Genomic DNA, 25775 nt, shown 5'->3' with positions numbered 1-25775 from the left:
ACATTTTTTAGAGTTAAAACTAAACAAGAATAAATATATTATTTATTTATTTTGATATGAAAAATACTGAAAAGCGGGTATTCCTCCGTTGACTGTTGTACAGTTGCAGTTAGTTATCGAGTCTGTCATTGTAATTTGTAATGGGTATTATATTAATAAGTAAAAATAATAAAAATCGTTAATTCCTCGAAGATTTAAATAGCCCCATTGGTCAAACTGCTCTCTTGTAACAATACTTGAAACCTTTCATACATTGTTAATCTTGAATGACAATCAAAATTCTAACATGTTTGAATTTCATCAATCACAACTCAAAAATATGAATTTTCAGTCCTGATCAATCGTGTAAATACATGAATACATGATCACTATTCTTTACTGAAAATCGCGTTGATGGTTACTCAAGATTGACCATGAGTATATGGCAGTGGCGTAGCCAGGGGGAGTGCTGAGGGGGCTGCACCCCCCCCCCGAAATGTTAATAAAATTTAAAAATTATTTCAATGGTCTACAATATTCACTCAAAAAGTCTTAAATTGTATTTTACTAATTTTAAATTGTCATCTTTATTTTGTTAGTTTTCTATAGCTTCGGCCGTGCTAATAGGTATTTAATGCACCGCTGTGTAAAAAATTGATCAGCCCCCCCCCTCCCCGAAAAAAATCCTGGCTACGCCGCTGGTATAGGGTAGGTAGGGGCGGTTTTTTAACATGTAATCTGTGGCTCTTTAAAAAATGCCTCAATATTATCGAGAACCGAAAAATATAAATTTAATTTAAAAAAATGGAAATGGCAAGTAATAAAAAATAAAAAGGTTGTTTGGAACCTGGACCGAACAACCTATACGGCTCTGGATATCATATGGTTTAGTAACTTAAAAAAAAAAATGGATCTTTCCTACGAAAAGGTTTCTGACTCCTGCCCTATAGTAATAATAATTAATAATATATTTATATATGTATCAATCCTTAAAGTAATAATATATATTATGTACCAATCCTTAAAGTAATAATAATATATAATAGCTATTGTAGCTTATACAGTTATCCCACACTCAAATGGAGTGAAATCCTATCTTGGCTTGATATTCGACAGACGTCTTACACTTTTACATGGCTATCGCACAAACGCACAAAGCTCAACTCAAAATGTCACCTACTAAGGTCACTTCATGTCTTTATCGTTCAAATTTAACATTACTCCCTTAAACTCATTCTATATAAAATTCCCCTACAACCACTCCTTTTGTACTCAGTAGTAATAGGGGTTCTGCTAAAATATAAAATAAGAGAAGGAGCATTATCCAAGTCTTCTGGAATATCTGCATCTATTATAATATTATACATTTAATTTATGCTTATGTATGAACACTCATCAGTCATCACTCATGTAGTCATGTATATGGTATATCTAACTTGTAATACTTGTATACACGTATGCCTAAATAAACCGGATTTTATATGTTTAACGTATTTATTTATGATCGACATATTTACATATTATAATTTATAAATATTATAAATTCTTGTTTGGGAACCCTTTAAATATACAAATTTTTCATACATTTTGTATTTCGTCTGAAAGATTAAATCGAATTGGATTTCGAATGTATAAAATATAAACTAATTGGAAATACCTAAATATTCAATTGTGACAGAAAAACAATCTGTTTTAAATCCACTTCAAAACAAATGACCTTTTTTATTTATTATTTATGCATTATACGGTATAATATATAATGTGTTCCTTTAGGGACAATGAGAATATCTTGTGGATAGTTTTTTACATGATTAATATGATGAGAGAAGTCACCAGTGGTAACATTACCCTTACTTGTTGTTTTATATTTAAATTCGTTATGTACATTATTCTTTAGATTAGTCATTGATAAGATCTCGGAACCAATTCTTTTTAAGCCTTTTAGGGGGCTTACATGAATTTCGAGAGTGGCAATATGTTTAATATGAGTGCACGAGGGGTTTGATATTATGCGAAGCAAGTTTGTAGTGGAATAATTTTGTAATAAGGTACTGGTTTTAGTGCTTCTTCATGAACTGCTTTAGTTTTTAAATCGGTGTGTAATGTTACGTTTGAGATATAAGGTGGAGAATTGGTGATTTTACTAAGGATATTAAAACAATGAAGTATATTTTGAATGACACATCGATACCTATAATAATATGTTTTTAGTTTATCAGTTCACAAATTTGCTACATGTATGGAATTAATGAAAACAACAATCATCAATTCATTAAATGACAAAAAATCATAATATTATTAACATAATAACATATACAAACACAAAGTACCAACAATTAGATGGACATTATCCTTTATCCATTACAAAATCTTATCTACCTAAAAAAACTAATAATAATCACGATCGAAGATATATCTTTAACTGTGATAATAATATGATATTTATTCTCAGTCTCTCAGACATTTATTGAATAGTAATAGTGTTATTAACGATTGGACATTTTCAATAATATTCGAATTGCACGTCATGGACAATATCATAGGTATCATAATATTATATAATATTAATAATATTTGAATATTTATAGGTATTGCGATATTATATTTTTTCTTTTGTTGTCGAGAATCATTGTTGCAGTATATCGGGACACACCCCCTCAACCGCGTATCCGGTAAAGGAGATAATCGAAATCATGAATAAAAACATTAACCTCAAAAACACGATATATTCCAAATCTTTGAGTAAAAAATTATTTAAATTGCTAGCTACAAGTAAATCAAAGTATAAATTATAAAGTAATATTTTTTTAATTCTCATTATTTATTAAATACATTTGATTAACGATATAGTAAAATAAAGACTTATTAAAATGGCATTACACGTTCCAAAAGCTCCGGGTTTTGCTCAAATGTTAAAGGATGGTGCTATGGTGAGTGTCCTGCGAACATGACTAATGACAAAATACTTTAATGTACTAATTGACTACGTTTGGATTGCGTTAATGTGTTTTTAGCATCTTTCCGGTCTCGAAGAAGCAGTTTACCGAAACATAAGTGCCTGTAAACAATTCTCTGACACTGTTAAAACTGCATTTGGCCCAAATGGAATGAACAAAATAGTCATAAATCATATTGACAAGATTTTCATCACTAACGATGCTGCCACAATCGTGAAGGAGCTCGATGTAAGTATTCATATAAAATGTATCAGTTTTTTTTTTTATGATGTACCATCTATTTGTGTAGATTGAACACCCAGCTGCTAAAATTATTGTATTCGCGTCTGAAATGCAAGAACAAGAAGTAGGTGATGGAACCAACTTTGTTATCATTTTTGCTGGAGCATTGTTAGAACAAGCTGAACACTTATTGAAAATGGTCAGTACTCATTTGTTCTTGACATTTATTAATCAATCCTTTATAATTATTTAATTTTTGATGATTAAAAGGGATTAACTCCAGTTGAAGTGTGTGAAGGTTTCCAATTAGCTCTTGATAAAACTCTTGAGTTACTGCCTACCTTGACTTGTCATGAAATTAAAGACATCAAGAATAATGCTGAACAATTAGTTATAACACAAGCTGTAAAATCATCGATTATGAGTAAACAGTATGGCCAAGAACAATTTATCACAGATCTAGTGTTAAAAGCTTGCAGTAAGCATTATATTTAATCTCATGATTTAATTTTTTATTTGTATTAAAGTGTTTTGAAACAATATTTTCAGCTTCTATTCTGCCAGAAAAGACAACTTTCAATGTTGACAATGTTAGAGTGTGCAAAATTTTGGTAATTATTATTTATATTATACTTTTATTAGTATTACTTATATTTTATGTTTATTAATTTTCTTGTTTAGGGATCAAATTTATTCAATTCTACTGTTGTTAACGGTATGGTATTCAAACGTACAAATGAAGGTGATATTACTAAACAGACTGACGCTAAAATTGCTGTATATACATGTCCCATTGACATTACTACAACTGAGACAAAAGTATGTTGCTCTTAATAACTATATCATAAATAAATGTAGGTTTTTTTATAATTTAATTCTTCAACTCTTTATTTTAGGGAACAGTTTTAATCAAATCCGCTGATGAATTGCAAAACTTCAGCCGTGGTGAAGAAATGGTGCTTGAAGAACAAATCAAAGCAATTGCTGATGCAGGTGTCACTGTAATTGTTGCTGGTGGTAAATTTGGAGACATGGCTTTACATTATTTAAACAAATACAAAATTATGGGTGTACGATTAATGAGCAAATTTGACTTAAGGCGATTGTGCAAATCGGTTTCAGCTACTGCTTTACCCAGACTTGTAAGTATTTATGCACAAATGCCATAACTTTGTTTGGTACTTTTCCGTTATCCCAAATACCGTGGTTCTGTTATCTAGGGCTAGACTACCACCCCATTGTCGAGACTATGGTTACTCAAATTTTTTTGTTGTTGATGACGGCATTTATATTTTTCATCTACACTGTTAAAAACTAGTCAAGTTTTATAAGTTAATCTTAACTAACTTTATGACTCCGCTTTATGAAGAAATGTACACATAAGAGAACCAAATACCTTTATTTAGTGTCTTAACTGGCAGGAATTTATCTTGTAGGTTATTATCTATTATCTGGTGGATATCATATTGGAAAATATTTCCAAAAATAATATTTTGAAATAAGGCTACTTTAAAGATTTTTGTTCATAATCCAATATGTTTGAAGTGTTTTGATCACTTTCCATAAAAGTCTTTAAAATCCATGTAAAATTTATTTTGGTTTCCTAATTTTTATTCTGTGATTATACTACTTTAAATTATACTTATATACATGACAATTCACGTGTATATTGTGTGAATAGATGGAACTATAAAATCAAAACTGTATCAGATATTCTTAGCAGAGATTTAATTTTTAAAGAAAATAGTTACTTGTAATAGCACCACCTGTGCTGAATATAATATAATAATAATAATAAAAAAATAGTAGTTCCATTTAATTTTAAATTAATAAAAATAATTTTAGTTGTTATAATTGTTTAATATTTTCAGTTTTTTTTATGAAATTCTATCAATACTTCAAAATCAATTAAAAATACTATTTATTGATTTAAACTTAAAAATTTTACATGGTTATTATTTTTGTTTCTTCAGACCCCTCCAAACAAAGAAGAACTTGGATATGCTGACTGTGTATATGTAGATGAACTTGGAGACACTTCGTTAGTAGTATTCCGTTTGGATGGTAAAGACTCTCGTATGTCAACAATTGTTGTACGTGGAGCCACTGATAACTTCATGGATGACATAGAAAGAGCAATTGATGATGGTGTTAATACCTTCAAAGGAATTTCCAGAGTATGTTATAGTTAAATTAAAGTTAAAAATCGTTTTAATATTTTGAATGTATAAATAAATGTTTTTAATCTTATTTTAGGATGGAAAATTATTACCTGGTGCTGGAGCCATAGAAATGGAACTTGCTTACCAAGTTGGCTTATATGCTGATACACTGCCCGGATTAGAACAATATGGTGCCAAAAGGTTTGCAGTTGCTCTTGAAGGTTTTGTTAAAATTTTAGCTGATAACACTGGTGTGAAATCCAATGAAACTCTTGCTGAACTTTATTCGCAACATAGCAAGGGAAATAAAAATGCTGGTTTTAATATTGAAGTATGTTTATTGTATGTTTATTGTATGTTATTTTGTTTTTCTTAATTAATTTGTAATTATTCTTATTTCCTTAGGCTAAAGGATCATCATTAATAGATGTCACCAAAGCTGGCATTTTTGATTCTTACTTGTCTAAGTTTTGGGGCTTGCAGTATGCCACACAAGCTGCATGCACAATACTAAAAGTTGATCAGATTATAATGGCTAAACGAGCTGGCGGTCCAAAAGCACCTGGTGGACGTGCACCTGATAATGATGATGATGCATAATTTTTTGTTGTACACACTTGGTATCTTTTTTTTACCCACTAATTCAAGTTACTAACTCTTAATAATAATACTAAGTATTTTTTTTACTTGTAATGTTAAGAATCAATTTTGTAAAATTCTAATAAATAAATTAAAATGATTCTTAATTATTTAATTATTTTTTATTTTATTTTTATTTTCTAGAAAACTCAATTATTTTATTTTTCTTGTAATTTATTTACAAAATGCTATCAAATAGCTATTAATTTTCTTTGAAAGCCATTATTGTCGTTTGAATAATTGTGGTTTAACAGCTGCACATAGAAAAGATTATATATATATATTTGTTGAGCTTAATTAACTAAAACAATAAATCCCAAAAGAAAATAGTTTCTTTTCAAGGTAAAACAATTATATTTTAAATAGCTATATAGAATTTATTTATATATTGGAATAATTTATAAATAATGATAGCCTATTCTATAGTTTAAATCAGTATTTTAAATTTTTTATTTGGTGTATAAAGTCACTTATGTACTTCATAAAATCATAGTATCAAACATTGATCTGTTTCCGAACAAGTGATTGTCAGTATTAAATTACTCGTAATGTAAAATACTACCTAATCTAACATACACTTTGTGATAATTTTTAAGGATCAATTTTTAATGGTAACTTCAATCTTGTGTTATTAAATGACATTGTGATTGAATGCATTTAACAAATCTTAGTTGCTCAAGATTAATATTTTCATCCAAAATTAATAATGATATACTTATAAATTATAATTAATTTATAACTATATTTATTGGAAAGTGTTTTGCTGTTAAATATTACCATCTAACTGTTAATATTTTGACGTGTTAACAGAATATTATCAGTTTTGTCTAAGAACTTGAAAATAATCTTTAAGTTATGACAAATAAAAATATATAACACTTTTTCAAAAGAATGGTAATGGAGTATTTAGCTTAAGATAAATAATTTATAAAACATAAGTATTTAATTTCCAAATTTTTCTTATTTTTTTAAAAATTATGTACATGTCTTATAAATAAGTGTATAACAAAAAAAAAAAAAAAATTTGTCAAGATTCAAAAATTTATATGTTACAACTTATAACAATAATATACAAATGTTTGTGAAACTTAAAGCAAATCAAATGGAATACGAAGAAATTGTAATTTAAACATTGTTTTAACATTTGTCAAATTTGAAATAAAAAATATGTATGAATTGCTTGAATTTCCAATAACATCAAAGCTAACCATCACGTTTACCAATTATTCACTTGATAGCGTTTAAATACAATCGAGCTAATTAAAACTACTGTATTTTAAAATAGTATACAATATTGTTGCACCCAACGACCTAACTAAAAGATAATATTTTTATTTACGAGTTAATTTTATTTTTTTGAGCAAATAATTGGAAGCGCCAAAGTCATATAAAACAACAGGCTGAGATTTACTTATTTTGTTCATTTATTTTTAGCATACATACAAATTCGTATAATATAAGTATATAATATTATTATCATGGTATTCAAATAGGATTTTTAGAGCATACAGAGTCGAGCTGTACCAAGTTCTACGCCATTAAATTAGGTATCTACACATTAGGTTCAAACAGTTAAATTATATGAGTGGTATTTACAAATAATGTTTTACAACCGTGTTATAAGACGTTTGTAGAATAACTGAAATAAAAAGGAGCTAAAATTGATCACAAAGCCGCTAGACTAAACATACTATATTATAATAAAGAACAGCGCGAATTTAACTTACAATGTTATAATAATAATAATATATATATATATATATAATATATAGGTACACGGTAATAATTATACCAAGTCGTTTTATCATTAAAATTAAGTCATCGGGATTACTGAGGGCGTAATCAGCAGTCACCCCCTCTTTCGGACGAGTGTGCACCCCCCCGATCCGGAAACCGCAGACGACGCGCATGGTAAATTAACTGGTGGTCCGCGTACGCAACAATATTGTGTGTTATATTATAATACCTATACTTTGGTGCGACGCTTAAAAAAAAACGTTTCTCGGGCGCGTATATGAACGTATAATAACAATAATACCATGTCGAAATCGACCGTATTGGGGTACTGTGTTAGTCATGCATGATAATTGTTGTCAATATTGTAGTGGTAATAGGAACTCTACGGTGAGTTTTTTCCAATGTTTTTTGGTTTCACGTCGCTACCGATCCCTTTGGCTTCGTCGATGGTGTCGGGCAATTTGATGTTTTTACTCTCCGGCAATGTCATGGTAATGGCCGCTGCCGCCAGCGCCGTCATGCCGAACACGAGCATTGTCGCGTACACGCCGAAATACTCGGTCTGAAAAAAAAAAACAATATTTTCGACGGCCGTTAGAACCATAGACCTATTAACAGACCTATTAACTGTTAATAGGTCTATGGTTAAAACTCGTCGACCTTTTTTGATGTGTTTTTTTTTGGGGGTGGTTGGGGGGGATGAGGTGGGCGAGCTTGTCAGTGACGAACAGAGACATTACGAGAGCATATATATATATGTATACTATAAAAGTTACCAGGGGCGTCTCCAGACCTTGGCTATGGGGGGGGGGCGAAATAATAAAAAAATAAATATTAATTTACATGAGAATATGGGATTCAGATACTGAGTGATGAACCATTTTTTTTCAACTTTTGTAATTTAGAACTATAATAGTCTCCTATCTATAAAATATTTGTGTCACTGAAATGTTACAATATTAAAAACAAATTGTCATAGTCATCATAGTATACAAATTTATTTTATTGATTAATAGTTAAATATAAGTAGTTTATAAAACAAAATCTAAAATTCTTTTATTTTTAGCAAAGCGGTCTATTTGTACAAGGTTCTTTGTCATACACATAGTTATGACAGTTAATGAAGCCAATAAACCGTTCATGAACTTTATTTTCTTTGTCAATATTTCTTAAACTTAAGCTCATTTGAGAAATGTGTGATATATCTGTCGTTTCATCAAATATTGTTGAAAAATATTGGCTTTCTCTAATATTTTCCATAATTTGAAATAAAATTTCTTCTTTGCAGCACTGTATAATTTCTTCCTGTGATGTGTGTGAGATGTATGTTGCCTTTGCACTAGTTGTTTCCAAATGATTCTTCAAAACAGTATCTCCTGATAGTATTCGAAACCTTAATAGCTCACGGAAATTGCCTTCATTTACTACGGATAAACTATTTTCAGTATGCTCATTACCTATCAAGCTGCCTTGGTCACGATGGCCACGTAAAGGTATGTTTTGACGTCCAAGAAAAATCACTGATTCAACAATCGGTTTTAATCTGGCTCGATTTTCAATAACCTGGTTCAATCTAGTGTTATTAATTACATTAATAATTTCTTTTGCCGGATTTTTGTAGCAAGTTAAAAAATCATTGGCTGTTTGTGTTGCACTTTAAGTTACCCACCCGCGATTACGATTAAACCTGCACTTGTTGTTCACCGTAAGTATAGTTCATGTAGACCATAGTTTGTATTATACATTTATTAACATATCAGTGACTATACAGTATACCCTAACCCACTCATCTCGAGAACACACGCAGTTGCAATACTAGCTACTTGTAAACCTATCTATAGGCGAAATTGGCGATCATAGACTAGAAAATATATAACTACAATACCAAGTCAATATTATAGATTAATAGCACACAGCATTAACAGCGAATACAAATAATGAGAGTTGTCTCTGGTTAGGTTAGGCGAGACACATTCAGTGCTTGGAATGGTCAATGGACGTCCTGGTTCAAAAAAGTCTGTTTTAGCATTCCACGCTGTCGTCAGCAAGGATTAAATGTTATACAAAAAAAATGCGATGTTTTATTTTATTTTCAATGCATAGAATGTATTTGATATACCTATCTAAGTGTATATAGCCATTACAGCTTTACATTTTTAGAGCATATTATTAGTTTATAAAATGCTTGATGGGCGCCCGGGAATTGGGCCACTAAAACTTTATATTTATTACAGGTAGGCCCGGTAATTGGGCGACTAAAATTTTATATTTATAATAGGAAGACCCGGTGATTGGGCCACTATTACATTTTAAATTGTAATAAAATAATATTTAAAAGGATGTCAGCGCACTATTTTTCTCTCTGGTCCACGCGCAACATAGACAAAACGCATTTGCGGAAAATCATTTTTCTATGAATTTACAACACTATTTTGTTTATTTTAAAAGTCAAATAACAATAAAATATAAAATCGATATGTCATTCCCTCAAAAATATTATTATCTATCTTTTTTGTAATGGATGATTTTACTCTACGATTACTAAAAAATATAGAAGAAATGATTCTACGTAAATGCGTTTTGTGTGTGTGACGCGTGGGCCAGAGAGCCTTTGTATTATATTTTTATGTACCTATTAGAAAATTATTTTTTCATATTATTTATTTTTTGACTAACTTTATGGTCCTTATATTATATTTGTAAAATGAGTATTGGCATTCTTTATAAAAATTATTTCATATTTGACTAATTTTATAGACCTTGTTGTACCTATATTATATTAGTTAAATCTGTATGGAAGTATATAAAAAAAGTATTAATTTTTTGACGAATTGTATTTTTATATGTTAAAACAATAATAATTAGTTAATAGTTAATAAACATTATATATTCGTATTAATAGTATATTTGTGTGCTATACTTGTATGGCCCTGCAATCTCCTGCAGGTACACTTTAAAAATATAGATTTAATTTGTGGCCCAATCTCCGGGTAGTAAAATGTAAACAAATATTTAATAAGAAACAGGTAGTTAAAATGTGGCCCAATTACCGGGCGCCCAAATGCTTGTGTGCATACATATTTTTAGGTTTTTGAGTAGTTACTAAAAATCCTCAGCTCCAGTTATGACCAATCGCATGGAGAGACCCCTGTCTTTCATGATTCCTCGAAGTAAATATTTTTAGTGACTAATCATATCAAATATATATATATATATATATATATATTTGGTGGGGAGGGTAGCCCTACCTAGTTGCAGTTATACTTGATATTTTCATTATTATCCATTATACTATACTAGCGACTATATGTATATATATATTGTATGATTTATTATACTTGGTGATGAATATAATATTTTTAGGGATCATTTAAGTGAATAGGTAATTTTTTGGTAGGGTATACATTTTTATTTTATACTTAACTGTCTCAATTGAAATATTGAATGAGAAATTCAGTAATATGTTTTGTTTTTAATTCAGTGTGATGAAGCAGCATTAAGCAATAGAAAATACTTATACTCTACACTGATTGAGCAATTAGTTCAATGGTAGCAACAAGCAGCTACAATGACTATTTACGGGGAGAGGGGAGAGCCTTCTTGATCTCTTATTTGTTACTTATTTATAATATTGTGATGCCGATGGTAAGTGAACCACCCTTTTCCTCTCAGGGAATTAAATATTTGCTAAATTATATCACTCCTCCCCTTGACAAAATCCTAAATATGCCACTGAAAACGTATGCTGTATTTTTGTGCGTAATAAGGTAAATGGCTATATTCCTAATATAATATAGATATTATGCTATGAGCATTGAGCATGGGTATTTTATTGTTTTTAATCACTCAAAGTTATGAGTTACACGGTTAAGTAATATTAGGATACAAATATGCCACCTGTTGGCTGTTACATTAACATCAATTGATAATCCTGTAAAATAATATAAATTTATATTTATTTTGTAACAGGCAGCAGGCACGTACACAGGGGGGTGTTTTGGGTGTTCACCCCCTCCTCCCCGAAATATTTGGTTTTTGTATGGTTATTTACTTATTCTATTTTAATGTTTATTGTTATATTATACTTTAATAGACAGATATATAACATTACATTGTGTTAAAACCAGCTAAAGCAGAATTAAAATGTAATACTGACAAATTAAAGTAATTTATATAATATAGAAGTTAATTGTAAAAATATTCTTAACATGGTGGCTAAAAGTTTACGAAAATTAAATTTTTTTATATTGAATTTTTTTCAATCCATGTTTATATTTTAAAAAAGTATTATACCTACCTAATTTTCGCGGAAAAAATCGTATGTTTATTAAAAAAAGTTCTACTTTTCAATAAAGAATTTTCAAAAACACCCCCCAAAACTTTTTTCTGCGTACGTTTCTGATATAGGAAGGTTTTAATTGTATGTGTGAGTAGATCCGTTGGGGGTAGATTATATACTTGCCTTTACGGCATTATGTATATATAATGTTCGTGACGTCACTAATTAGTAATTATACACTTACCAGCAGCGTGGCCTGAGGCGACAACATGGATCCGATCCGACCGAGCATGGAGCACATGGACATCATGGTGGCCCGCATCCTGGTGGGGAATATCTCCGCGGTCAGCATGTAAATGATGCAAAACGCGATGGATATCGCCAGTTTACTGACCAAAAACAGCGACAGCTTTATCAAGTATAATTCTGTTTTTAGAGAAAAAAGCAACATGATAATATTATATTAGTCATCAGTTATAACTTATTATTACTTAAAGTATCAGTGATAATTGTATACTCGGTGCAGGTACGTGTCAATAGTATTACTAATAAGCGTTACTTGACTTTTAAATTAAATAGTAGAGTTACTCTGAATTAGGATGACACATACAAGATACAAAATTAGCGTTCCTACCTAATTAACAGGTTTGGGGATTTTCCAAAGCTATATAATATATATATATATACATATTTGAATATACCTTCAAACATATCTCCACGAATCAACAAATATTTTATAATTTAGTTATACTTACTTTCAAAACCATAATCATAATCTCAATATATAGTTAAATGTTATATTTTATTTATTTATGTAAAGAAACATTTTTTTTTTATTATTTAACCCCCCCCCCCAAAAAAAAAAAAAAAAAATAAAATAAAATAAAAAAAGTAAAAAAATAAATATAAAATAAAATCAACGATTAATATCGCTAATTGTGCTATTTTTCCTGTCTAATTGGATTTTAATAACTGCGTAATCACTTAATAAACATTCCTTGACAAAGTGTTTTAAAAATTGAAAACCAAACGGATAAACTCATAACTAATGTCTAATATTAACTATATACAATATGCATGTCTAAAATTTGATTTGTATTTGAATTATACTCCCAATAATATTCTGTTTTGACCTTTGGAATATGAAAATAAAAATATATCTAACTATGTTATTATTCAAGATTAAGAGTATACACAACTTGAAAAATAATAACGATTAAAAATGGTAAAAATATACAATTTTTACCAAAAATGTAGTTTTTTTTTTTTATTAGGGTTAAGGCTTCGACAACTGAGGTCATTAGCCTGGGGGAAATGTGGGGGAAGGTACTGTAGGTTGAAATGTAGTTTTGTAACAACTTGAGATCATCTAAAAGAAATAAAAATGTGTCACTCTGTATTGTTTATACTGTATTGTATACACCACACATCATTGGACGTCTGTAGTTATATGTGCGAAAACTTGTATTCTAATACAACACTCATTAATAACAATATTATTACTTCATTAGTCATTACTCACCACTGGGCATCAAGTTGTACATGACGCAAGTGACGCCACTGAACACAAACATGCAACAGAGTGACATTTTTCTCGACATGCCTTCCATTATCAACCAGTTCAACAGACAAGCAGGGATCTCGACGAACAACACTAACGAAAAGTTCAGATACTTGTCTCCGGCGATGTCCGTCGAGCTTATCGTCAGTCCGTAGTATACCAGAGTCACCGCTATCCTGGCAGGGTAAAAACACACAATTTTCAGTAAGTAAAACTGCACACGTCAATAGTACATTGAAATTATATAGAACACGGGCAATTCACCAACCATGCTCACCCACATTTCCCATTTTACGCTTGAATGATAATTATAAAAATAATAATTTTGCCATTCAAAAGAGTGAACAACTTAAACAACTATTATATTAGGCGTTATCTACATTTATATTTATAATTAAAAATTAGGGTTAATAGTTGTGATCATTGCGCGATGGGACGCATTTGAGGACGTGTGTGGGTTCACCATGCGGCGAATTATTTGTTGTAATTTCGAATTGTTTTATCAAATAAACGAGACCAAGCTGCGGTGAAGTATTGAGCTAGACGCTAGTCGCTAGTCGCCGTTCCCCGCAGTTTGGTACCAAAAAAAAGGTGTTATCTGAAATAAAGAGTGTCTCACGTTAAATTGATCACCCCGAACAATATAATGAATGTTTATTTAGTTTGTTTTTTGAAGATTAATATTGTTCCACAGTGGTAGGTAATAACATATAGGTTTGTTATCAGTTTATCAAGTATGGTTCACGGTCAGATTATATTTTGTTGTATAAAAGTATATGACGTATATAATGTTAGCAGTTATGTTTGCAATTGTACTCCGTAGTAAGGAAGAGATCCAAGCATCATTTCTACAAAAACAAGTAGTTCCTCCAGAAATTTGTTCTTTTTGGAACAAGTCCTTCTTTCTCAACACTACCAATACATATTATAAAATATTATACTCATTAAACGTAATATTGAAAATTATTGATTGAAAAATGTATTCCATCGATAAATTCACGAATATTTTTGGACCGAAAATATAGTGACGGAAAAAAGTTTGATTTTTTCGTAAATTATAACTGCAGGAGAAGCTGTAACATTTAAATCTTGTTTTTTTTTTTTTTTTATAAATCAAAATGTAAAATAATAAAAATGTCAAACTTCATATGTTTACGTGGTTCTTTGCAGCACAGTGAAAAAGATCTTGATGTTTGTGAAAAATACCTACAAGGCTACAACCAACTACTGATATAAGGCGAATATTACTCTTAATTGTTTGGTTACATGAATGTAATGTAGTATATTGCTAAGTAGTTACGTCTGCTCGTACATGTCATGACAGACAAAACTGTAAATAACGATCTTACCACACGTACGAACACCTAATCATTCTCCAGAATATTGTCGAAGAGCGGATTATGTCTTTAATTATACCGCTGAAATTTGCGTCGTTATCTTCCAAACTTTCCGAGCTCTGTGAAAGTATAAAAATAATATTGGTAATGCATATATGCGTTCGATTCATTTGGTATTTAATAAAAATTGAATTTCATTAACTGTACAGCTAGACGGCGTATATACACGTTTAGACGAGTGTAACGTTATATTCGTTATAATAAAAAGGTTAATTTATTTAATTTAAAATAACGTCACCTTTACTTGAGTGTTTGTAGGCAGGTCAGGAAAAGGCTTTTTATTGGCAGCCGCTATTTTCTTGAGCGTGTGAATCACTTTGTCGTGTTTACCTTGACTTTCCAACCACCTCATCGATTCTTCTGTTAGCCTGTGTAAAAATAAAAATATACATATACATATATATATATATATATATATATATATATATATATATGTATATCGTTTTAGTCGTTGCTCCGTTGCTTAGAAATTAAATAGTTCAAAGATAATAACCAAAAGTATGACAAGAAAAGCAATCCCGGGATGTTGACTAGTCGCAACAAAAGTCTCCAGTCTTGCACTATGCTGGCGATATAAGCTGTTAAAATAGAGCCAACCGGGAGGAAACATTCTAGAATCGAATAATAGAGTACCCGCTGGTGTGGCAAAAACAGCTCCATTGCTATATAATCAAAGAAACAATCCATTTTAGTTCACACGTCACATGTCATATTTATGTATATTCAGACATTCAGTACATTATAATATGCCGTAGAACTGCATGCTGGACATTTTAAAAGTATAATAGATTATTTATACAATCCATGATAAATGATAACATCATATTGTGCATTTTATCGGTTAACCACATTTTTGAAATTTGAACTTCTGACGATTTACATACCTAATATAAAAGTAACCGTGTAAATTCCACTGGAAACGACCGAAGACAAAAATTCAAATCCAATGAACATCAAATAACTGTTTGAAAACGACTGGATGATACTTAATGTGGCCGATATAGCTGCACAAAACACCATGGTGAATTTTCGGCCGAACCTACAAAAATTCGTAAGTATTTGAACATTTTTAACCATAATATTATATTATTTATCCGAGGAATACAATATAGCGGAGTTCCTTTTACCACACAAGGCGATTATTTAAAAGATAAACATAAAACACATTCATTGCCTTAATAAGCAGTGCTAGGGTTTTTGGAAATACTTATTTTTTTATAATTTTAAGTCAAAAAAAAATAATATTTTTTGCTATTTTAATCGTTCTAGTTTTTTAAGTTTTTACTTTTTTGTATAACAGCTAACATACATTATTAATTTCTTATCATTGTAAGATTAAATATGAGAATTTTAATACAAAAAAATCGGATGAATATATAGTTAATTCATTAATTGATGAAATAACATTGCTTAGAGGTTAGATAAGTGACAAACTTTTCACCCTTTTCAACCCTCATAAAGTCATAAAACACTTATCATTTTAAAGTTATACTAATTATTCAACTTGTAAATATGAAATTAAAAAAAAATGTATGCTGTTATTTATGTAGGTAAAAACCTAAACTGTAGTTACGGTAAAATAGAATGAAAATATAATGTTCTTTCAAAAATATTGTTTTTTAATGACTTAAAATAATGTACAAATGTAGGCATACATTTTTCCAAAAAAATAGACATCTTTTATGGAGAAAATTAGTGTTTGCTTTTAGAACAGTATCAGTAATCTTTTGTATATAAATATAATAAATAAGGTACATCATTTTACTTTAGATTTTTAATGTTATGTAACGTAAAAGAATATCATAAAAAAAAAACACCTTGTTTTATTACGTCATATTATAGATAAAAATGTCTCATCTACGTTCGAGTCATTTCTTAACGTTTGTTCGTATAAGTGTGCAACCTTCGGTGCCTGTTTCTTAGGAAAACGTGTTTTTCGGTTAAAACTATCCGCACGGTTCCTAAAGATTATAACTAAAATTACTTAATTAAAGCACCAGGACTGATTAAACACGTGCTGACAGTGCAATCGAAAAAACGCGACGTTACCCCGTACATCTTATACTACGATTAGATGATAAGTGTATGATGTAGGTACACGTTAACGTTTATCTATAATGTCTTGTACGCGCAAGTTTTCACTTATATGCGTAAAAATAGGTTCATATATTATTATAGTGTAATTTGCCGAGTGAGTCGCCATGTTTTACCTCATTTTTACCCGACGTGTAGGTATAATAAGGATATCTACTATAATATTATGTTTGATGCAAGCTTAAGGTTCTCAACAAATCTTAATTATTGTAGTTAAAAAAAAACTTTACTATTAAATGAATATTTTATAATAAATAGATTAAAGTGCGTTTAGCATTTCTTGGAATACGGAACCCCTCCTCTCCGCTCGCAGACCTAAAACCATTCCTTGCAAGTATATACCTACAACTGTGCGGTGCATGATATCTACGGAGAATGGAGATAATGTATTAGTGCATTTTTATACTGAAAATAATGTTTTAAATAATTTAAGTGACAGAAGTTACGTCAATAACATAAAAGCAAATTTTTTTTATGTCTTGTAGACGTGCAAAAACTAAGATAGATGATATTTCAAAGATTTATTAGTTGCACTCACCTGTCGGCGACGATCCCTGACACTGGTATTCCGATAAATTGACCGAAGTTATTGACCGTTCCTACCATTGACAGCTTCCATTTGTTATCCTCGCACATGAGTCCAAACTAATTAATAATAATATACTTATATTAATAATCGGTTCAATGTGGTTTTTATGAGAATATAAAAATTATAAACACTAATTTAAAAATTGTATTGTATGTACCTAGCTATTCGTATTTATTAAAGAACTTGGTAAAATTTTAAGATTTAAACTTATATAATAATAATACGTATATTTTGAAAATAAATTAATAATGTTTTCATCGATATTTTCAGAAAAAGTATTCTGTTTCAAAATAAATTACAAAAGTTAATACTAAATCAAACAACTAATACTCGTATTGTATAATGTAAACTATTATAGAATAAAGTTTAAGTTTTAGCGTAAATTTGATGTTATCTATAAAACAATATAATGAAACTTTTTTGTTTTCCCGATTTCTATTAAAAAAATGTATATTCTTAATATAATAATATTATTTCTTAGAATGTGCTTTTATGTACAGTTTTTAGCGTAACATACAATTTCATTGTATCGCATGATATTATTAGTTTTTCGAAATATTGTAATAACTAAAAAGTTCCATCCGGAAAACGAATTTATTATCGCGGTCACGCGTGCAGCGGTTTACTATATTATAATAACGGTACGATGGAAACATTTATGAACTCACTTCCTTGCCGATGGTGTTTTCGAAGTCTTCGAACACCCAATTGCCATCGCTGCACACTTCGGTCGAGTTATAGTTGAATCTATCGGATGAACACTGCGTACCATTTATAAGCGGGCCAGACAATGCAGCATACCGCAGACACTTGCGAGGCTGATTTGTGTCGTTTCTGTAAGGCGTCGTGAACCGCAACCATTCGGGCTCGTAGGTACGTCCTTCCGGGTTCGGCGAGTCGCATTCCGGTATTTCGCACCTACGCACAGTGACAATAACAATATTATTGGATGACCGTTAACTTTTTTATTCCCATAGACACGAACCCATTGGAAAACTGTGAATTCGTTAAAACGTATATTTTGATTTACTACGGGTTGAATTAATAGAATGGACGAGATGGTTAATTGTCCTCGTGTATACACACGCAGGGACATGGGCGTGCGCACGAGGGGGGAAGGGTGGGCAGGTGCCCCTCCTGCGGGCTAATTTTTTCTCCTAAATATAGCTTTAAAATAAAACAAGAGTCAATGAATGTTATACAGTAGGGTCTCGATTATCCGAACACAGGCTAATCCGAAAGACGCGGTAATCCGAACGGGCTTGAGAATTATCTTATCGCCATAATATGTACATACTACATAATATGTACATATTATGTATGTATTTATAAATAATATTTTCCGGTAATAAAGTTTTTCAATTATGTGGGACAAGGCTACCAATTCATAACGGGAACCAATGTACAAAAAAAAATCAATATTTTAAATGGTAAAGTTCATAATTAATATTAATATTTTTATGTATTCAATGTCTTTTGAAATAACGAGTTTTTACACGATTAATACAAATAAAAATAAAATTTCATATTTAAAATAAAAATAAAATTGATGTTTTTTTTTTTTAAGCCATAGGTAATCCGAACAAATCGCTAATCCGAACGACCCCTTTCCCCAATCTCGTTCGGATTATCGAGACCCTACTGTATTGTAAATATTGAGTATACGGCGCACGATAATTTTGTGTTGTCAAAGGTCCAACTTTGTTCAAACCACAAGCGATACCGCGTTGATAATGTGTATTAATAGATACGCGACAATAATACTAATAATCATAATAATACCTATTCAATTATATATTATTATATAGTATATAATATATACATTCTGCCCCCCCCCCCCCACTGTCAGCAAGGTCTGCGCACGCCTATGCGTAGGGATATAATATGATAATAACGATAACCACATATTATTATAATGTTGAATAAATACGAATGTTTCATATTACACACATTTACGGACGTTCTAATAAACGAACACAGAATTAGTGGCGCCGGTGTTTCGCTGTCAATTGTCGTTAAACACATATTATTATGTAGTTAGCACACGCTATGTGCCACGGACCACTACGATGAGTCTTCACTCATATCCTATGCCACCTCTGGAGAGGGACAAGCGATCACTATGATGGGCCATATGTCTCTATTTGTTTTATTATTGTTTATATTTAATTTTTTAATGCAATTTGTATTTATTTTTTTTCTCAATAAACAATGTTGCGTCCGGAAATAAGTGTTGTGCAAATGGTTTACCCCCACACATGGCCATAACACAACAAAATTACGACGGTAAACATAATATTATGTTTGTTGGTCATCGTTTAAGCGAGCATATTTTGCAGTGACGCATTTCATTGGGTTATTTGAACATCAGGTATGTGAAATGAGAATGGCCATAGAATAATCTAATTCGCGTTACATGTCAAGACATGCCAGTTGCTATTATTATTTCACCGAAAAAATGTATTTTGTCCACACGTATGATATTATGAAGCTTATTATTTATAAGTATACCTACATCACTGTAATATGGTTTTGATTTTAATTTTCAAGACAATTAATTTATAACGCACCAAGTTATAGCATAATTATTATAGTTAACTATTTACTAAGACAAGGTAGTTAGTAATTTGTACTAATTATAGTGTTATAATCAAACAGTCCAGTATTAATTAACTTTATTGTGCATTAAACGATTAAACACAGTAAAGTCAAGTGCCAAGCTCAGGATGATTTCGAATGTCAATCGGTTCTAAATTCCCGATACAGATGGTGTTCGGAGCTTGTGTATTTTTAATATTGTGATTTGTGGTTGATTCGAATATCAATCGTCCGCTCACGGGTAGTGTCGTAAAACCTAATTAGTATTGATTAAAATATGTTTAAGTTTCAGTAATATAATATTTCAATCATCTATTCAATTATTGGACAATAATTTAATTTCAGACTACAACGCATATTAGTACTGAGTTGATATACATTTGCTACAAATACCCTATACATTGTGTTTATTTCTGACAATATATATTTGATTAATTCATGTTGCATGTCAGTCTCCCATTGCGATAATTATTATGAAATAAATATAAAACACTGCACACGTATAAAATGTCCCTTTATAATTTACCTAAGTTTTTTTCTTAAGTTCATCGACCTCCTAATTCGACCCTTTTACATAACGTTCTTACACATCTGGAGTTCTATTATATCAAATTCTTATCACCACCTTTTTGTTGTTTTCGATTTAATAATTTGCATTTTATTCAACCATATTACTTTTCTTAAAACGTCGATGTACTGCCAAATATATCAAATATCTGATATACGAGCATTAAAAGCTCAGACGAACTTCAGACAGCTGCTGTTGTAAATTCTTCTCTGTGTTTAAGTATCCTATATTAATTCATTAATTACATTTTAATTTATACTTAATGTATTTGTGCATTTATTTCGTATATAATGGCCGATTATTGCCATGAATTCATGATTCCCGTCAACCATCCTTTAGTAAGGATTCACACTGATACATATACATATATACGACAATCGATTTTTATTCAACAGCTGATTTTTCTTCGTTTTATCTATATCTACTCATACAATGAAAATGTCATAATCGAGGTGTCATAATGCATTTTTTGTTTTGGTATACCTATAATCTGTACTCACGACTAGTGTAAAATAAAAATAGATGTTTAAATATTTCGCTTTTTTATCACTATACTTACATGTCATTATCGTAGTTAATTTTCATACAAAATCGTTCTAATATTTTCGGGTAGAAATAATTAAAATATTACAGGCCTGTCAGGCTGAGTGAATTTTTAAAACATTTACTGTTAATTGTATGTCATAATATTATATAAATTTAAAAATTAAAAGTTGAATAAGTAATTAAAATATATTTCCTGGTTTATTTGTATCGTACAAAGGGTGCTCGATCGATTTTTACCAAATTTTATCATCGTATTATGTGCCCGCGATCGACTTTTACCAATTTATTTTCGTTTTACAAAGTACCTGTGGTATGCAACTCAAACAATAGATACAAAAGATTGTTCAAAGTGTCCGTTTACCAAAAAATATTCATAAGAAAAATTTACTATTGGTTATTCAGAGTCAAACTTCCGCAAAATACGTTAATTATCTTATAAACATCTGATTAGAGGTTTAAAGTAGAATTTTTTTTAAAACTGGGTTTTAAAGAAATAACTTATCAGAGAAGTTATGAAAATAAAAATATCATTATTCATCATATTATGTAAAATAGGTACATATATAAATTATTATATTATGGTCGGATGTAGTCTTTCTTCCAATAATTTCAAGATGAAATTTGGTAATTGGTTAACGATAAATTACATAAAAAAATAGAAAGCATAACTCGATTTATTTCAAATTATTCCATTATTCCATATAGATTTAAATAATATAGGCAGCTTAAAAAAATATTTTTTTCTAATTTAAATCTTAACGAATTATAAAATATTCAAATACGATTAACAATTGCATGTTTTAGTTCAAGGCAAAAAAGTTGGAAATGTTAACTGTAAAAAATTTGAGGAAAGCAAAACAAAATTCGTAAAATATTTTTATATATTTAATCAATTATATCGAATTTTATTTTACAAGTTCACGTTCATTAAATAAAATATTTATTGGAATATAGCTTGTAATATTTACTTATCCAAATTCCAAATACTAAAAGTACAAATGTATAACATTAATGAGTACCTAGTAGTTACAGAAATTATTGTTCGCTTACTCTGTAAAACATAACTTATCTGTATTTTTTTTTTTAATTTCATATTAAATGTATGATATAACTATTCATATATAGATTTAAATAATTATTTTAGTTCTAGATGTCATTGTTAATTGTTAAACGTATAATAAAATATAAGTAATTAAAGTTATTTAAATAGAATATTAAGGCGTATCAACATAATGGCTCCCCCGTACGGTATAATAATAGCGAAAACTAATAAATTATATAAAATTAAAATATGATGCAACCTACGTCATAAATATTTTCATGTGATAATATTGGCAGTAATTATATTATTATTATTATTATAATTGTGATAAGTCATTTTAAATATAAAATCATATTGTGGGCACCAACACAATATATAGTAAGATTAATCGGTTCTAAATTTTGGAGTTTATATAATTATATGAAAATTTTGAAAAATGTTTAAACCTTAAACACATAGAAGAAAATCAGCTTATATATTTCAATACTTTTAAATTTCTATAAGCATAAATTCTAACGAAGAAAAAGAAAAAATCTTCAACATTTATACATTTCAAAGTTTCAAACACTTATAAATAGCTTAGAGTTATTCTGAATATTTCGAAAATATCGTTGTGTATAGAAGAGTATAATAAGTAATATTGGATAGCCAAAAATTTAAAAAATTTAAATTTGAAATTTGAGCTTTAAACGCTTAATCTTCCCGGTTTTGGATTTCTTGTTCATCTTTTACCGATTATCGTGCAAATTACTGGTAGTTTTTATTTTTGATTCTCTATCCCAAAATACCAACTAGATTCAATTTTCCACGAGCTTCAATAAGTTTAAGATTGAAGCATTTTAACCCCTCCAAAAGCCATTGATAGTCGAACAAAAATAAAAATTGTACGACCAATTACATTATTATCGCATTGCTTATAGAGTTTAAAATATAGCTATGTTAAGTATGGTTTCAATCATTTTGAAGCACTTTGAGTAATTGCATTGAAATTGTCCGTTTACTTCACTGAGTATCAATTTCGTTTCATTAGTTTTGTTTTGTTAAACAAACTACAGGTTTGTGTATACTTCTCTCTTCCTTGTTTCACATTTCAATAATAAATTTATAACTTGTAAGTATAGTGCAAATTAGGTTACCACTTTGGAGTCTCATGTAGTTTAATCCGAATAACGGCTTATGACAGTGATCCCTAAAGTGTGGTCCGCGGCGGAACCTTAGTGTTCCGTGAGACAATCTCGAGGGTTCCGACAGATGTACGTGGATTTCGAGAAAATGATTTCATATTAGACTTGGAAAAAAAGTTCATTAAAATAATAGTTACTAAGTATAATATCACTAGAAAATATTCGTTTTACGGACATTGAGATTCTACGGAACTTTTTCCTAAGGGTGCCGTCGTCGTTAAAATTTGGAAACCGCGAGTTTATGGTAATGCACTAGTGCACTCATCCAAATAGACCGTACCTAATTCGTACGTATCAGTGTCTCAGACGGAACAGCATAATATTAAATATTTGTATGGGTAAATAGTAACCAACGTAATGTTTTTCACCCGCTTACCTGTATTTCAAATCACTGGCGGTGAAGACGTAGGTGACAGGCGACACGTTCGAATACGTTATCATCAAGCCGAACAGAATGCAACCCACGAACTGGTACCGGCCCATGCCCAACGACACCAGCACGTTGTCGATGTCCACCATTGTGTGAGGAAATTCGAATTAATCTTGTTTTTGAATCTTCCGAAGACGGTGTCGAGTAAAATGATTATACAGTCGCTGAAAATTTGAACGCCGCCGCAACAAGTGCTGATGCGCTCTGGACACAGACACGGAATGCACGTCCAGTGCAGCGCGCTGCAGACACGAATATATAATAATAATCTAACCACTGGTGACGGCGGTCCGACGACGAGTGCGCAACGTGAAACAGGTTTGCTTCGAGTTTGGTCAGAGGTACACGTCGTCTTATGCAGTTATACACTAAATATGCTTGGATTATATTATTTATACATCGTACAAGATATATTTACATATTTTTTACGTGTCACGTGTGTGAGATTATTTCTTAAAATGCATATTATATATATCGCACTACATAAGTAGCCTATGATAATGATAATTGTATATAATATATTACTATCGTGTTCGTATATACTGCTATATTGTTATTATTATTATTGTGATAATTGCATAGTATACAAAATACAACGAAGTAATTTACTTATATGCCTATATATAATATATATATATATATATATACGTGAATGAGCAACGTGTGTGACATGTTAGAATTGGACGTTTAAACTTTAAACACTGGACACACACACACACACACATGGTATATAATGGTATTGGGCAATAAAGGAATTCGTCTCGTGGCGATCGTTGCGACCGTACAATTTAATGTTAGCAGCATTGCACCGCTCGACGATTACACGAAATTCCGGATTGTTATACTTTAATATTTTATTTCATATATTAACGCGTCTTTGCGCGCAACGCGAAATACACCATTCGACGTTTTCACGAGATATGTTGTTTCAAATATACAAGGTGATTTACCGAACATGCTCATTATATCCTTTAATGATGACTCATGAGTTAATTCAAATTTTGACTTTCGGAATTTTTAAATATAATAGGTATGTCCTCATAAATACTATAATTTCAAATTTAGAAAAAAACATTTTTAATGCTGAAGAAAAACATAATATTTTGAAACGTTGATATACTCAAATAATATAAACTACATCAATATAAGTTAAAATGAAAAATTATTAAATTACAAAAATTTGTAAATAACACTATATTTTCTAATAAAAATTAGCTCAAATATTAACTTATAAAATTTCAAGCATAGACAACTTTTTTTAGAAAAAAAAGCACACACACACATGTCTTATATAATATACGAGTTGATTTTGATCATTTAGTATACATTCAGTGAACTTATTTTGACCGTGGGATATTTTGTCCTTATTATAGATATATTATGTTGACCGGTTACTGAGAAAAATATTTGCTGGGCAAAAGGCGTGTTTGATGTAATCGTTTTATTTTGGCTCCACCGGGTGAAATTTCTTAGCGACTATAGGTTAGGTTTTTACCCTTTGAGAATATTGTGCTCTCTTCATAACGACAAGATGGGAAATAGTAAATTCCTACACGAGAAGCAGCAGTTAAACAATTACATACGTTAATTTATACACAAGAATATAAAAATCACATGTGTAAGTTCCTATACGGCATAAAAAGTTTCGTTTTCTAGTTCCTATATATATACGGTGGAAAAATTAGTATTTATCTATTTATTTGAAAAATGTATTAAGTGATTTTTACTATTTTTTTTTTTCAAAACACATTATAATCAGTTTGAGTATCAGAGTATATTTACTATAATATG

General features: G+C 30.1%; 2 protein-coding genes across 2 annotated transcripts; one reads left to right on the top strand and one right to left on the bottom strand.

Moving 5' to 3' along the window:
- The first annotated feature begins 2705 nt into the window (after nt 1–2705).
- On the top strand, nt 2706–6074 carry CCT8 (chaperonin containing TCP1 subunit 8). The gene is made up of 10 exons (XM_015512422.2): nt 2706–2909; nt 2994–3164; nt 3226–3357; nt 3429–3636; nt 3708–3769; nt 3840–3977; nt 4055–4300; nt 5132–5335; nt 5415–5651; nt 5726–6074. The coding sequence occupies exons 1-10, from the start codon at nt 2850–2852 to the stop codon at nt 5918–5920; spliced, it is 1653 nt and encodes a 550-aa protein (XP_015367908.1). The 5' UTR covers nt 2706–2849; the 3' UTR covers nt 5921–6074.
- An 826-nt stretch (nt 6075–6900) lies between these two features.
- LOC107164578 (organic cation/carnitine transporter 2-like) lies at nt 6901–24342 on the bottom strand. The gene is made up of 10 exons (XM_015512443.2): nt 23931–24342; nt 18285–18534; nt 17566–17672; nt 15818–15972; nt 15427–15595; nt 15172–15301; nt 14886–14992; nt 13498–13712; nt 12220–12401; nt 6901–8258 (listed from the first exon to the last, which is right to left on the bottom strand). Exons 1-10 carry the CDS (start codon nt 24071–24073, stop codon nt 8079–8081), a joined length of 1638 nt encoding a protein of 545 aa, XP_015367929.1. The 5' UTR covers nt 24074–24342; the 3' UTR covers nt 6901–8078.
- Nucleotides 24343–25775: the final 1433 nt, after the last annotated feature.

The sequence above is a fragment of the Diuraphis noxia genome, unplaced genomic scaffold (genome assembly GCF_037042655.1).
Source record: "Diuraphis noxia isolate RWA-SAM2 unplaced genomic scaffold, SU_Dnox_SAM2 contig0003, whole genome shotgun sequence".
NCBI classification, from domain to species: domain Eukaryota; kingdom Metazoa; phylum Arthropoda; class Insecta; order Hemiptera; family Aphididae; genus Diuraphis; species Diuraphis noxia.
Note: the sequence above shows the minus strand (reverse complement) of the source record. Positions and strands in the feature narration are given on the sequence as shown.

What these genes read in the sequence shown, in the direction of transcription:
- CCT8 (XM_015512422.2), top strand. Translation starts at nt 2,850, where the DNA reads ATGGCATTACACGTTCCAAAAGCTCCGGGTTTTGCTCAAATGTTAAAG. An exon ending in TGTTAAAGGATGGTGCTATG is followed by an intron (nt 2,910 to 2,993) that starts GTGAGTGTCCTG and finishes ATGTGTTTTTAG; the next exon opens with CATCTTTCCGGTCTCGAAGA. An exon ending in CTGAACACTTATTGAAAATG is followed by an intron (nt 3,358 to 3,428) that starts GTCAGTACTCAT and finishes GATGATTAAAAG; the next exon opens with GGATTAACTCCAGTTGAAGT.
- LOC107164578 (XM_015512443.2), bottom strand. Translation starts at nt 24,073, where the DNA reads ATGGTGGACATCGACAACGTGCTGGTGTCGTTGGGCATGGGCCGGTAC. An exon ending in AAAACACCATCGGCAAGGAA is followed by an intron (nt 17,673 to 18,284) that starts GTGAGTTCATAA and finishes ATTATTAATTAG; the next exon opens with TTTGGACTCATGTGCGAGGA. An exon ending in ATTAGGTGTTCGTACGTGTG is followed by an intron (nt 13,713 to 14,885) that starts GTAAGATCGTTA and finishes TTACCCTGCCAG; the next exon opens with GATAGCGGTGACTCTGGTAT.